The sequence below is a fragment of the Peromyscus maniculatus genome, chromosome 23, assembly GCF_049852395.1.
Source record: "Peromyscus maniculatus bairdii isolate BWxNUB_F1_BW_parent chromosome 23, HU_Pman_BW_mat_3.1, whole genome shotgun sequence".
In the NCBI taxonomy this organism is placed as follows: Eukaryota; Metazoa; Chordata; class Mammalia; order Rodentia; family Cricetidae; genus Peromyscus; species Peromyscus maniculatus.
The window spans coordinates 51921-64196 of NC_134874.1; the positions used below are offsets into that span (position 1 = coordinate 51921).

General features: G+C 48.2%; 1 protein-coding gene across 1 annotated transcript in view; it reads right to left on the reverse strand.

Moving 5' to 3' along the window:
• LOC107402103 (uncharacterized) overlaps positions 1-4251 on the reverse strand; it is a 56165-nt gene extending 51914 nt beyond the window's left edge. Inside the window, 1 exon segment of the mRNA XM_076560658.1 lies at positions 4125-4251. Coding sequence (XP_076416773.1) covers positions 4125-4127 — 3 coding nt within the window. The 5' untranslated portion in view covers positions 4128-4251.
• Between the last annotated feature and the right edge of the window lie 8025 nt (positions 4252-12276).

Sequence of the window (12276 nt, forward strand, 5' to 3'; positions counted from 1 at the left end):
AACCTCAAAGAATTATTTTGAAAACTTGAAACAGGTTTCATGGCCCTGTGCTCCAGAGACGAGGGATTTGTATGAGAACACACCAAGGATTACTTACACCTGTTCTCTCAGGCTGGACATCTTAAGCCAGAAAAATCACAGTCCTGCTAAGCAGGGCCACAACATTTTACCCAGATCTTCAATTCTGGTTGAACTAGTGTAACTGCAGTAATTTAGTTTCACAATAAGGTCAGTCCTTTATCCAGATTTTTTATTGTCCTGGTCTGTGGTTCCCAACACATGACCAGTCAGGACATTCATGGATCACCTAAAATTGATTACCTAACTTCACATTGCTAATCACAACTGCTGTCAAATCAGGAAAGCCGTCACCTGTGGGGGACCCACCCCCACTTTTCCCGTCAGGTTACTGAGCAGGGAGAGTAGGAAATATTTAAATAGAAATATAGAAGGGAGAGAGACAGATAAAATAATAGGATAGCCTCAGGAGGGCCTGGGTCAAAACCCACCAGCCCTTTCTGTCTCTGCTAAAGGGCTATTTATAGAAATGCAAAGAGGTGGAGCAAAAGACCTCCCCCTAGCATAGCCAAGTGCAGACCCTTCCAAACACCTGGTAACCATGCATGTGGCCAAGCCATCCCCTAATGCAGCCCTGCTGTGTAAAGCAAGCTCAGCTCTCACTAGGAAACCTCTGGGAGTTCCCACACTCACCCTCCTGCCTGGCCCTCCCTTTCTGCACTGTCAATGCACCAGCTTCAAAGTTGGTCAGTGAACTCAGTCCTTGCACAGGTCCCTCTTCATTTGTAAGTGCTCAATAAAAGCCAGAAATATTGGAGGACACTCATAAACTGATCTAATTTTCCTTCTCACTCACTAGTCAAGGACCAGCAGTAAAGCTTTCTTTCATCCTCCTTTCTGCCCCTCCATTTCTGCACTGTCACACTACACCAAATTCAAAGTTGTTCAATGAACTCAATTTTTGCAAAGGTCCTTCTTCTCTTATTTGTCCCCAATAAAAGCCAGAAAGGTTGGAGGACACTCATTAACTTGTCAAGGCCCAGCCTGGAAGGACTTGCAGGACTGTCTTCCCAGCACTGGGCAGCAGAGGTAGGATTAGGTGTTCAAAGCAATTCTCAATTACTTGTGGGCCCCATGGGCCTTGGCCCCCAACTGTGAGTGGCTGCTGCCTTCCTTGCTGACCTTGACCAGATGTCCTCCCTATTCAGATTCCCTGCCGGTCTCCTCACTTAAGGATCACAAGAGAGCTCTCCGGAGGTTCTTTGTTCCTGTATCCTGTATTTTGGTGTAAACAACTTAGATGCAAGAATGTAGAACATTGGGTCTTGAATGTAGACCATTGGTATCGAACTTCTGCCCTCCGGGGATCCTCCATTTGTGTTGTAAGCCTGTATTTAAGGTTTCTTCCCTCTTTCAAAAAACGGCATTCGGCATTCAGCAGTGGCGAATGACTCACTGTCTCTTGTCTCTATTTTTTAATCCGCAGCCCCTCACTCAGACATGGTGAACGGGTATCGGTAACGCCGGCGTTACCGCTACAATTACTATTGAGCACAAGGCAAGCCTAAGCTACAGGAGACATCACACAGACATAAATAGTCAACAGCATTTGATAGCAATGATAGTATTAATGACTGAGAAACATTGGAGAACAGAAACAATTAGAAAATAGAGTAGCAATGCATTTAAAGAAAATGAAATGTAAAAAATGATACCGATAATTGACTTTATAAAATGATAAAAATAATTTATTCTTAAGATAAAAAACTTAACTATATGAACATTGGAAAAGACTAGGTCCTACCATAGTAGAGGGAATGCCATTAATAAGAGACAGATTGACCTTTCCCATAAGCACATGTTGGGCTGCTAAGATCAGTAATCAGACACACAGGAAAAGTTCTAGTCAAATGGCCTGTTTCTCAGTCCTCTGTGCTGACTTAACTGTGTCAAGCAGGATTGAACATATCTGCATTGGAGATATTCAATATTCTTTCGTTCAAGTTAACAATCACAAACTATACCCCACCAATGAGATTTGTGTTCATTCATATAATATTCATTAAAAGATGCTGGGTAACTATATAACCACTCCTCCTCCCACATTCAGGTCCTTTTTCATAATGGTGACTTGAGCAGCTGCCCTATTTCCCCCTGCAGTGTACAAAATAAACTGTTCCTCCTTCTCTGGTCTGAAGGCAGAAGCCATGCTCCACATGCAAATCCTTTTCCTGTGACTGCAATGAATCAAATGGATAATTTTAAAACTCTGAGGTGGTACAGTAATTTAATTTAAGAATGTTGAAGGTGTAAGATGAAGGACAGCAAGGTCATTGCCCTGGAGAGCAACAGGCTGGAATCAAGGCCATCTGAGTCAGCATAGGAGAGCTTATTTCAGAAACATTTTTCTAAAAGGCTGGATATGCAGCTGTTCTAGAATTAATATGCCTTCCCAGGGAGAAATTACTCTGCACACTTGTGAGATTAATAAAAAAAAAAAAATCACTTTACTATGCATGGCTAATGCTCAGAAGACAACCTCAACAGATTTTGCATTCCACATATGCTGCCATCCTTAACTTTCTTTTAGGTTCATGCTCAAGGTTACACTTTGAACAATTTAAATAGAGACAGATAACTTGTAGGTCTAGCCACTTAGTCAGGTGAGTGAGTTACACAGCAGAGAAACTTCCAGAATTATTTCTTAAGTATACCAGTGACCTGATATAATAGGTCATTCTTCAATGATAGGGTCCTGAGGTGAAAGTGCCAGGGGATGAGAAAGACAGGAAACATAGAAAGAAAAAGCAAAAGCTAATTTGGAGAGGTCTTGCACAAGCTATGTCTTATGCCAAGTAAGGGTCTTTTAAAAAGAATAGCATCTTGTATACTACATTCAGGAAGGAAATGGGAGACTTCAATGAAGTCAGCAGAAACTGTCATACAAAGGGGCAAAATCAGGAGGAAGCTAATCAGACAATGATGCACAAGGAGATCACAGGATATCTTGAAAACGTTACTAAGCCCACAGTGGCCTTGGGACTCATAACCACAGCTCCATATGGTGAAAAGAGTTGAGGTCTCAGGATCTGAAGCAACTCATCCAAAAGACCCTGGCCCCTGACCATTACCAGCTCTTTCAAGCATAGTTCTGGTTTTAGAGAATGAGCTCTGTTTTATTATCAATACATCAGGCCCTTAAGGAAAGCTCCCGAGACCTAGCCAGGCTGTTACTTGCTCTCCCAAGAATGTTCCTCATCCCTGCATGAGGGCCTAAATGAAAGCCTTGTTTGATCAGGTCAGTCCTTAACACAACAATATTTTATTTTTCAAATATTTGTCACCTGGTGTCACATTGCCCATCTCTCAGAACTATTCTTTTCTCCAAGAAGAAAATTGGAACTTTATGACACACCATGCCTTCAGATTGGTTATGACCCTGTAATGCCTTCTTGAGCAGCTTGTTAGAGGCCTGTTCTTTAATACGGGGAAGGGCCTAGAGGCTGGTTGTAAATTGTGTCTCTTTGTAATGGGTTGGAGCCACTACAAACCTAGTGAACAAATGTATAACATAGCATCCTAATCTCTAACAGTCCTGGTTAACATACTACTTATCTTTGAGGTGTTCTAGACATAGCTTTCGCTCAACTAAATTGCACTTTGTGAGCTTTATTATCTCTTAAGCATTGGTAAATCCTTTATATCACCAGTTCTGCTCTTCTATACGAAATTAATTATCAATGCATTTTACACATGAAGGTTAAATGCAAAGTGCTGAACATCTAGAAGATACTGGAGAAACTAGGCCCCTCTGAGTTTGGCAACCTGCCTCCCATGGATGCATCAAAAGCATATTGAAGTTGACTGCTAAAATGTTTCTACACACGGTTCCCTGTTCCCGAAGCTCTGCACAAATGCAGCCTAAACAGAGCAGTTATCTAGAAGCCTGCCCTAGGGTACAGGGAGTTGTAAAGACCACATGGGACCTCTCAGGATAGGGAATCTGGCTGCAGGTTCCTACCTAGATCTGGGAAGGACCCTCCACACTGGCTCCCACACCTCACTATCTGCTCCTCATCATATGGGGACAGCAGCTCCTCACTCACCATGTCTTGATTTCTCAAGCTCTCTGCTCAGCTCCCTGCAGCAGTAATTGCAGCATAACACAGAAAAATCACTGGTGCCAGCTCCTCTTCAAAGCCGCGCCTGAAGCCTGGCACCCGGAAGAGCCCTGCACCACTTCTGATTGGCAGGTTGCCTGGACGGCCTGATTGGCTAGTGAGGCCTCAGTGACAAGAGCACCTCCCATAGGGTTACACTGTGTTTAAAGACACAGCACAATGATTTCTGACTCAAGTCTTCCACCCCCAGACAAAGATCTTTTCTAGATCAGCAGATTTGAATTTCAATAGCACTTGCCCCGAGCTCCAATAGCACATCCTGTTATCTTCCTGCACTCCATAGGCCATGTAATTGTCTGAGTGCACAGTGGAAAGAGGTTTGCAATCTGATCTGTGGCTAACTCCTCTAGCCCACCCAATCTTATTGACCTTTTTTTTTTTTTTTTGGTTTTTTCGAGACAGGGTTTCTCTGTATAGCTTTGCGCCTTTCCTGGAACTCACTGGGTAGCCCAGGCTGGCCTCGAACTCACAGAGATCCGCCTGGCTCTGCCTCCCGAGTGCTGGGATTAAAGGCGTGCGCCACCACCGCCCGGCCCTTATTGACCTTTTTAAGTTTAATTTGTTTTGATTATCTTGTTCTTGAGTAAATACAGAGACAAATGATTCAAGAATGTCGCCGGGCGGTGGTGGCGCACGCCTTTAATCCCAGCACTCGGGAGGCAGAGCCAGGCGGATCTCTGTGAGTTCGAGGCCAGCCTGGGCTACCAAGTGAGTTCCAGGAAAGGCGCAAAGCTACACAGAGAAACCCTGTCTCGAAAAACCAAAAAAAAAAAAAAAAAAAAAAAAAAAAAGAATGTCTTATAGCCTCAAGAAGAGACCTCTGGCTTCTTTATGTGTCACAACTTCCAAGGCATAAGTGTGGAACCAAAATAAGACCAAAATGCTCTCACCCCAAAACTAAAAGCCTAAGACTGCTCCTTTTAGCTACAGGCCATAAGTTACTGGAACAGGCCAGAAGTTACTGAGACCAGTCAGTTCAGATTCCAGAAACCAGGAAGTGTAAAAGTACAGAGCCACAAGATAGTCACGAGGTAATGCCTGCCAGACTATGGAATGTCCTCTCCCTGGTTTCCAGGGTAACTGATCACAGAAATGCCCCCACCTGAGGGCAGCCAATGAGAAATGGTGGCGGGCAACCACTCCCTTAGAAGTAATTTCTAGAAGTCCCTAGAAGCGAGCCAATCAGAATTGTATCCATACTAGCACCCCTAAATGATGTAACCTTGTGGCTTTTCCCTTTAAAAACTGAGCTTGCAGACAGGTGGGCGCTTCCTCCAGCCTCCACTGTGTTGGATGTATTGGACGAAGTCCCTGCCTAGGCTTGTATTGCTTTTGGATATCCAGAATTAAACCTTGCTTTTGCATTCCGGCATGCTCGTCTTTGGTGGTCTCTCTGGGGGTCACGATCTGGGCACAACATAAGGAAGACCTTCAAGTAGATAAAGATACCTCCATACAAGAGGGAGAGGATAGTATGTTTAGGACTGTCCTGGGAAAGCTTAGAAGGAGCATTCCTGGGAGAAGGCATAAACGATCCATAAGAAAATTTCCATCAATCCAATATCCCCAAATTATAAAAATATTAGAAGTCTCCCAAGTATGCAACAAGTGGAGATGAAAATGAAAGGAGGCGTGGCAGTCCTCATGCAGCTCGGATCTGCTGGATCTTTGTCAAGCAGCTGTGCTGGCTTTATGACTTCTGCCATTCCATTCAGATATGGCTGTGCCAGGTAACACCTGCCAACTGCTTAGGGACATCCTCTGACCACACAAGACACCTGATGACTGCAGAGTGTTATGCCCAGATTGTGACCCCCCAAAGAGACCACCAAAGACATTGGATGTCCAGAATGCAACAGCAAGGTTTATTCTGCAGATACAAGTCTAGCTAGACAGGGGACTCATTCCTACACCCAACACAGTGAGGCAGGGAGGGGTTCCTCTTTCTTTGTGTGGCTGGCTATTTAAAGGCAAAAACCCCAAGCCCTTCAGGGGGGTTAGGGGGGTTTGCATGGGTGCAACTCGGATTGGTTTATTTTTATCTCTGTTCTCTTTTAATTGGGTGAGGGTATGTAACCTTTGAATTTACTGGTTGGTGGTTACAATTATCACTTTGGGGGCTGTCCAGCACAAGTCCCAGGCTTTGTCCTTGAGCCACCATGGGGGCTGGCTGGCCTAGCACGTCATGCACATAACTCTAAGTTGGTGAGGGGCCCCAGACAGTAAACATCTGGCTGAAACTTGAGCAGTCAGAGTACGTGCAGAAAGGGAGCTACTGCAAGGACTATGTCTTTTGTTCATGGCCCTCCCAGAATCTGCTTGCTCAGTCTCAGGAAACTGAAATTGAGGCCTGATCTCTGAGACAAGACTGAGCAGCCTGTTATGGCATCTGCTTGGTCCTTTCACAGAGTCCACCTACAGAAGGACATGGTCACCTGATGAGGGGCAGGTCACATCCTGAGGACACAGGACACCCGCTGACAGGCAGAGCCACATGGAAAGGACACAGGATATATGTATGGGGCCTGGCCACATGTAGAAGAAGAGGGCCACTTGTTGAGGGCAGAGGATGTCTATTACATGTCAGGGCCACCTGCAGAAGACCAGAGCCACATGGTAAAGGGCAGAGATACTGCTTGAGGGCACAGGACGCCTGCTAAGGGGCATGACCACCTGCTGAAGTTGCAGGACACATTTAAGGAGCAGGGACATTTATTCAGGACCCGGAACACCCTCTGAGCTCATGGGGACACCTATATAAAGACAGAAGACATCAGAAGACAGGCAAAGACATATGCTGAGGGCAAAGGACACATTTTAAGAGGTAGGACTACCTGTTGAGGACCAGAACCACCAGCTGAGGACCAGGGCTAGCTTATGAGTTCATGGGGACACCTACAGTGGATATAAGATATGCAGAGGGTCTGGGACAACTGCGGAGGGCACAGGTCACTTGCAGAGAGGTATGGCTACTTGCTGAGGGAGTAAGAACACCTGTCAGTGGCTTCAGGACATCTTCTGACCACATAAGACACCTGCTCACTTCATAGGACACCTGCAGAAGGGCAGGGTCACACATTGAGGACACAGGACACCTGCTGAGGGACAAGGGCAACTGCTGAGGGCACAGGACACCTGATAAAGCACAGGACAAACTGGTGAGGGCATGGGGACTTATAAAGAGATATGAGAAACAAGCAGAGGGTCACACCCACCAACTTAGTACTCAGGAGAACCCTAACCCTAACCACTAACCCTAAACTTAACCCTAACCCCAAACACCCACAACCTAAACCTAAACCCCTAATTCTAAAACCCCCAATCCTAATCCCCTAACCTTTAATCCTTAAACCCCTAACCCTTAACCCCATAACCCTTAACCCCTTAACACTTAACACTTAACCCTTAATCCCCTAATCCTTAACTGTAACCTAACCCTAACCCCCTGACCCTAACCTCCTGACCCTGATCCCCACCTTCACACTGCTGAGGGCAAAACAAATCTCCAGATGGTCAGGGCCACCTGGTGAGGTCATAGGATAGAAGACACCTGCAGAAGGTTAGGTCCACCTGCTGAGGGCCCTGGACACCTGTTGAGGGCACTGGACACCTGCAATATGACAGGGCCACCTGCTGAGGGCAGAGGACATCTTCAGATGGGCACTTTTAAGAAGCATTATCATTTGTTGATGACTAAGGCCACCTGCTGAGGGCATGGGTTCATCTCCTTACCACAGGACTCCAGCAGAGGGACAGGGGAAAATGCAGAAGTACAGAGCCATCTAGTGAGAGCACAAGACACCTGTAAAGAGCACAGGGACAGCTACATAAGACACAGGATGCCTGCAGAAAGACAGGGACACCAGCTGAAGTGCCAGTCCATGTGCTGACCTCACAAAACATCTACAGAAAGGCATGACCACCTTCTGAGGCCTAGAGAAACCTGTAAAGGATCAGGACCATCTCCTGAGGGGCAGAGTCACCTGGCACTGCACAGGATACCTGTTAAGGACCAGGGATATGAGCTGATGGCAGGGTCACCTGCTGAGGGGCAGAATCACCTGCTGATGGCACAGGACACCTGCAGAATGTCAGAGCCACTACTGAGGACATAAGACACCTGCAGAGGGGCATGGCCACCTGGTGAGGGCACAAGACACACTTAAGAAACAAGGACACTTATTCAGGACTGGGAACACCTGCTGAGGTCATGGGGACACCTACATAAAGACAAAAGACATCAGAAGAGGTGCAAGGGCATCCGCTGAGGGCAAAGGACACATTCTAAGAGGCAGGGCCACTACTGAGGACCAGGGCCACTTTATGAGGGCATGAGGACACTTACAGTGGCACAAGACATGCAGAGGACCTGTGACAAATGCTGAGGGCACAGGCCACTGGCTAAGGTCACAGGACACTTGAAGAAAGACAAAGCTACCTGCAGAGTAGCAGGGCCATGTGCTGAGGTCATGGGAACACCTGCCAATGGCTTGGGGACATCTTCTGACCACATAAGATACCTGCTCACTGCAGAGGACACCTGGAGAATGGCAGGGCCACTTGCTGAGGAGACAGGACTCCTACAGAGCGCACAGGACACCTGCAAAGGGGGAGGGTCACCTATTCAGGGCATGGGACACCTGCAGAAGGGCAGGGTTCCCTGTGAAGGGAATAGGACACATGCTGAGGAACAGGGTCCCCTGCTGAGGGCACAGAACATCTGCAGAGGACTAAAAACACTTGCAGAGGGACAGGAGCAACCGCTGAGAATCAGGGTCACCTACTGTAGGCATGGAACACCATCTGAGATCACAGGATACCTGCAGAAGGTTAGAGCTGCCTCTTGAGGACACAGGACATCTACAGAGGGTCAGAGCCACCTGCTGAGAACACAGGACACCTGCTGAGTGAAAGGGCCATATGCTGAGGACACAGGATATCTTTATGGGGCCTGACAGCATGTCAGTGCCACCTGCAGAAGACCAGAGCCATGTGGTGAAAAGCAGAAATACTGCTTAATGGCACAGGACACCTGCTGAGGGGCAGTATCACCTGCAGAAGTACAGGATACCTACAGAGGACACAGAATACCTCCAGAGGGGCAGTGTCATCTGTTAAGGGCACAGGATACCTGTAAAGGGGCATGGTCACCTGTTCAGGGCACGGGAAATCCATTACATAACAGGGCCACTGCTGAGGGCACAGGACACCACAGAGGACCAAAGACACTTGTATAGGAGCAGTGTCACCTGCTGAGGGCACAGGACACCTAAAGACAGGAAGGGACATCTGAGAGTGCACAGGACACCTGCAGAGGGTCAGAGCCACCTCCTGAGGACACAGAACACCTGCTGAGTGGCAGGGACACATGCTGATGTCACAGGACACCAGCTGAGTGGCAGGGCCACAAGCTGAGGACACAGGATATCTTTAAGGGGTCTAGCCACCTGTTGAGGTACAGGGTCACTTGTTGAGGGCAGAAGATGCCTATTACATGTTAGGACCACCTGCAGAAGACCAGAGTCACATGGTGAGGGGCAGGGATAGCACTTGAGGGCACAGGACACCTGCTGATGTTGCAGGACACATTTAAGGACCAGGGACATTTATTCAGAACTGGAAACACCTGATGAGGACATGGGGATACCTACATAAAGACAGAAGACATCAGAAGAGGAGCAAAGGCATCTGCTGAGAGCAAAGGACATGTTCTAAGAGGCAAGGCCACCTGTTGAGGACCAGGGCAAAATGGTAAGAGCATGGAGACATCTACTAAGGACATAAACATTTGCATAGGTTCTGGAACACATGCTGAAGTAACGGGACACCTGCTGAGAGGCAGAACCACCTGCTAATGACTAGGGACACCTGCTGAGGACAAGCTCCACCTCTTGAGGGCCAGGGCAAACTGGTGAGGGCATGGGGACATCTACAGAGAACATGGGACACATGCAGAGGTTCTGGGAAAATTGCTGATGTCACAGGACACCTGCTGAAGTCACAGGACACCGCTCATGACAGGGCCACATACTGAGGACATAGGGCATTTGTTAAGTGGCAGGGCCATATGCTGAGAACACATGACACCTGTCAAGTTCACAGACACCTGTAGAGGGCAAGATTCACCAGCTGAGGGCAGAGGACATCCACAGAGGGTCAAAACCACTTCCTGAGGGCACAGGACACCTACAGAGGGTCAGAGCCACCTCCTCAGGACACAGAGCACCTGAAGAGAATCAGAGCCACCTTCTGAGGGCAAAGAACACCCCTAAATCTAACCATTAATTCTAACCTAACCACAACCCTAACCACAAACTCCCCCTACCCTAACCCTAACCCAACCCCTAACCCTTAACCCTAACCTAACCCTAACCCCCTGACCCTGACTTCCACCCTCACACTACTGAGAACACAATACCTGCAGAGGGTCAGAGTCACCTGGTGACATCATAGGACATCTGCAGAGGACCAAAGACACCTGCAGAAGGTCAGGTCCACCTGCTGAGGACCCTGTACACCTGTTGAGGGCATTAGACACCTGCAAGGCCACCTGCTGAGGGCAGAGGACACCTTCAGACAGGCACTTTAAGGAGCAGGGTCATTTGTTGATGACCAAAGCCACCTGCTAGGTCATGGGGTCATCTCCATACTACAGGCCTCCAGCAGAGGGGCAGGGGAAAATGCAGAGGTACAGAGCCATCTGGTGAGAACACAGGACACCTGTAAAGAGCATAGGAACAGCTACATAAGACACAGGACACCTGCAAAGGGACAAGGACACCTACTGAGGACACAGGACACCTGCTGAGGGGCAGGGTCACTTGCAGAAGCACAGGACACCTACAGAGAACACAGGATACCTCTAGAGAGGCAGAGTCACTTACTGAGGGGGCATAGTCACATCTTGAAGACATGGGACATCTACAGAAAGACAGAGTCACCTGCTGAGGACACAGAACATGTGCAGAGAGCACAGGGACAATTGGTGAGGGCACAGGACACCTGCTGAATGGAGATGCCACTTGTTGACAGATTTGGCAATCTGTGAGGGCACAGAACACATGTTAAGGAGAAGAAATACTTGCTGAGGGCACAGGACACCTAGAAAGGGGTGGGGTCACCTGAGAGGGTACAGGACACCTGATGTGGGCAAAGCACACCTGAAAAGAAGCAGAGTCACCTGTTCAGGGCACAGGACATCTGTTAAATAACAGGGCCACACACTGAGGCACAAGACACCTACAGAGGACTGAGGACACCTGCATAGTGGCAGGGGGAACTGCTGGGGACACAGGACAACTGCAGAGGGACAAAGGAAAATGCAGAGGTCATGGGACAGTTGCAGATGGACAGGGGAATATGTAGAGGACACAGGACACCTATAGATGGACAGGGAAAACTGCAGAGGCACAGGACACCTGCTGAGGGACAGGGGAACCTGCAGAGGGCACAGGACAGCTGCAAATGGAAAGAGGAACCTGCTGAGGGCACAAGACACCTGCAGATGGGTAGGACCCCTGCAGAGGGTCAAAGGAAACTGCTGAGGGCACAAGACACCTACAGAGAACATAGGACACATGCAAATGGACAGGGGAATCTGCTGAGGGCATGGGACACCTGAAAAGGGCACACAACATTGGCAGAGAGACAGGGAAACCTGCAGAGGACACAGGAAACCTGCAGGGACAGGGAAACCTGTAGAGGATGCAGGACACCTGCAGAGGACATAGGAGACCTGCAGAGAGCACAGGACACCTGCAGAGGACACAGAAAACTTCAGAAGGTACAGGACATTGGCAGAGAGAAGGGTCACCTGTTCAGGGCACAGAAAACAGGGAGATGGACAGGGGAACCTGTAGAGGACACAGGACACCTGCTGAGGGACAAGGTCATATCTTGAGGATGCAGGACATCTGCAGAAGTACATGGGAACTGGCAGAGGACACAGGGCACAGGACATCTGCAGAGTGAAAGAGGAACCTACAGATGACACAAGACGCCTGCTGAGGGACAGGGGAATGCTGCGGGCCGCAGGAATATCATAAGAACTCAGCTGGTTATGGCAAAGTCACTACCT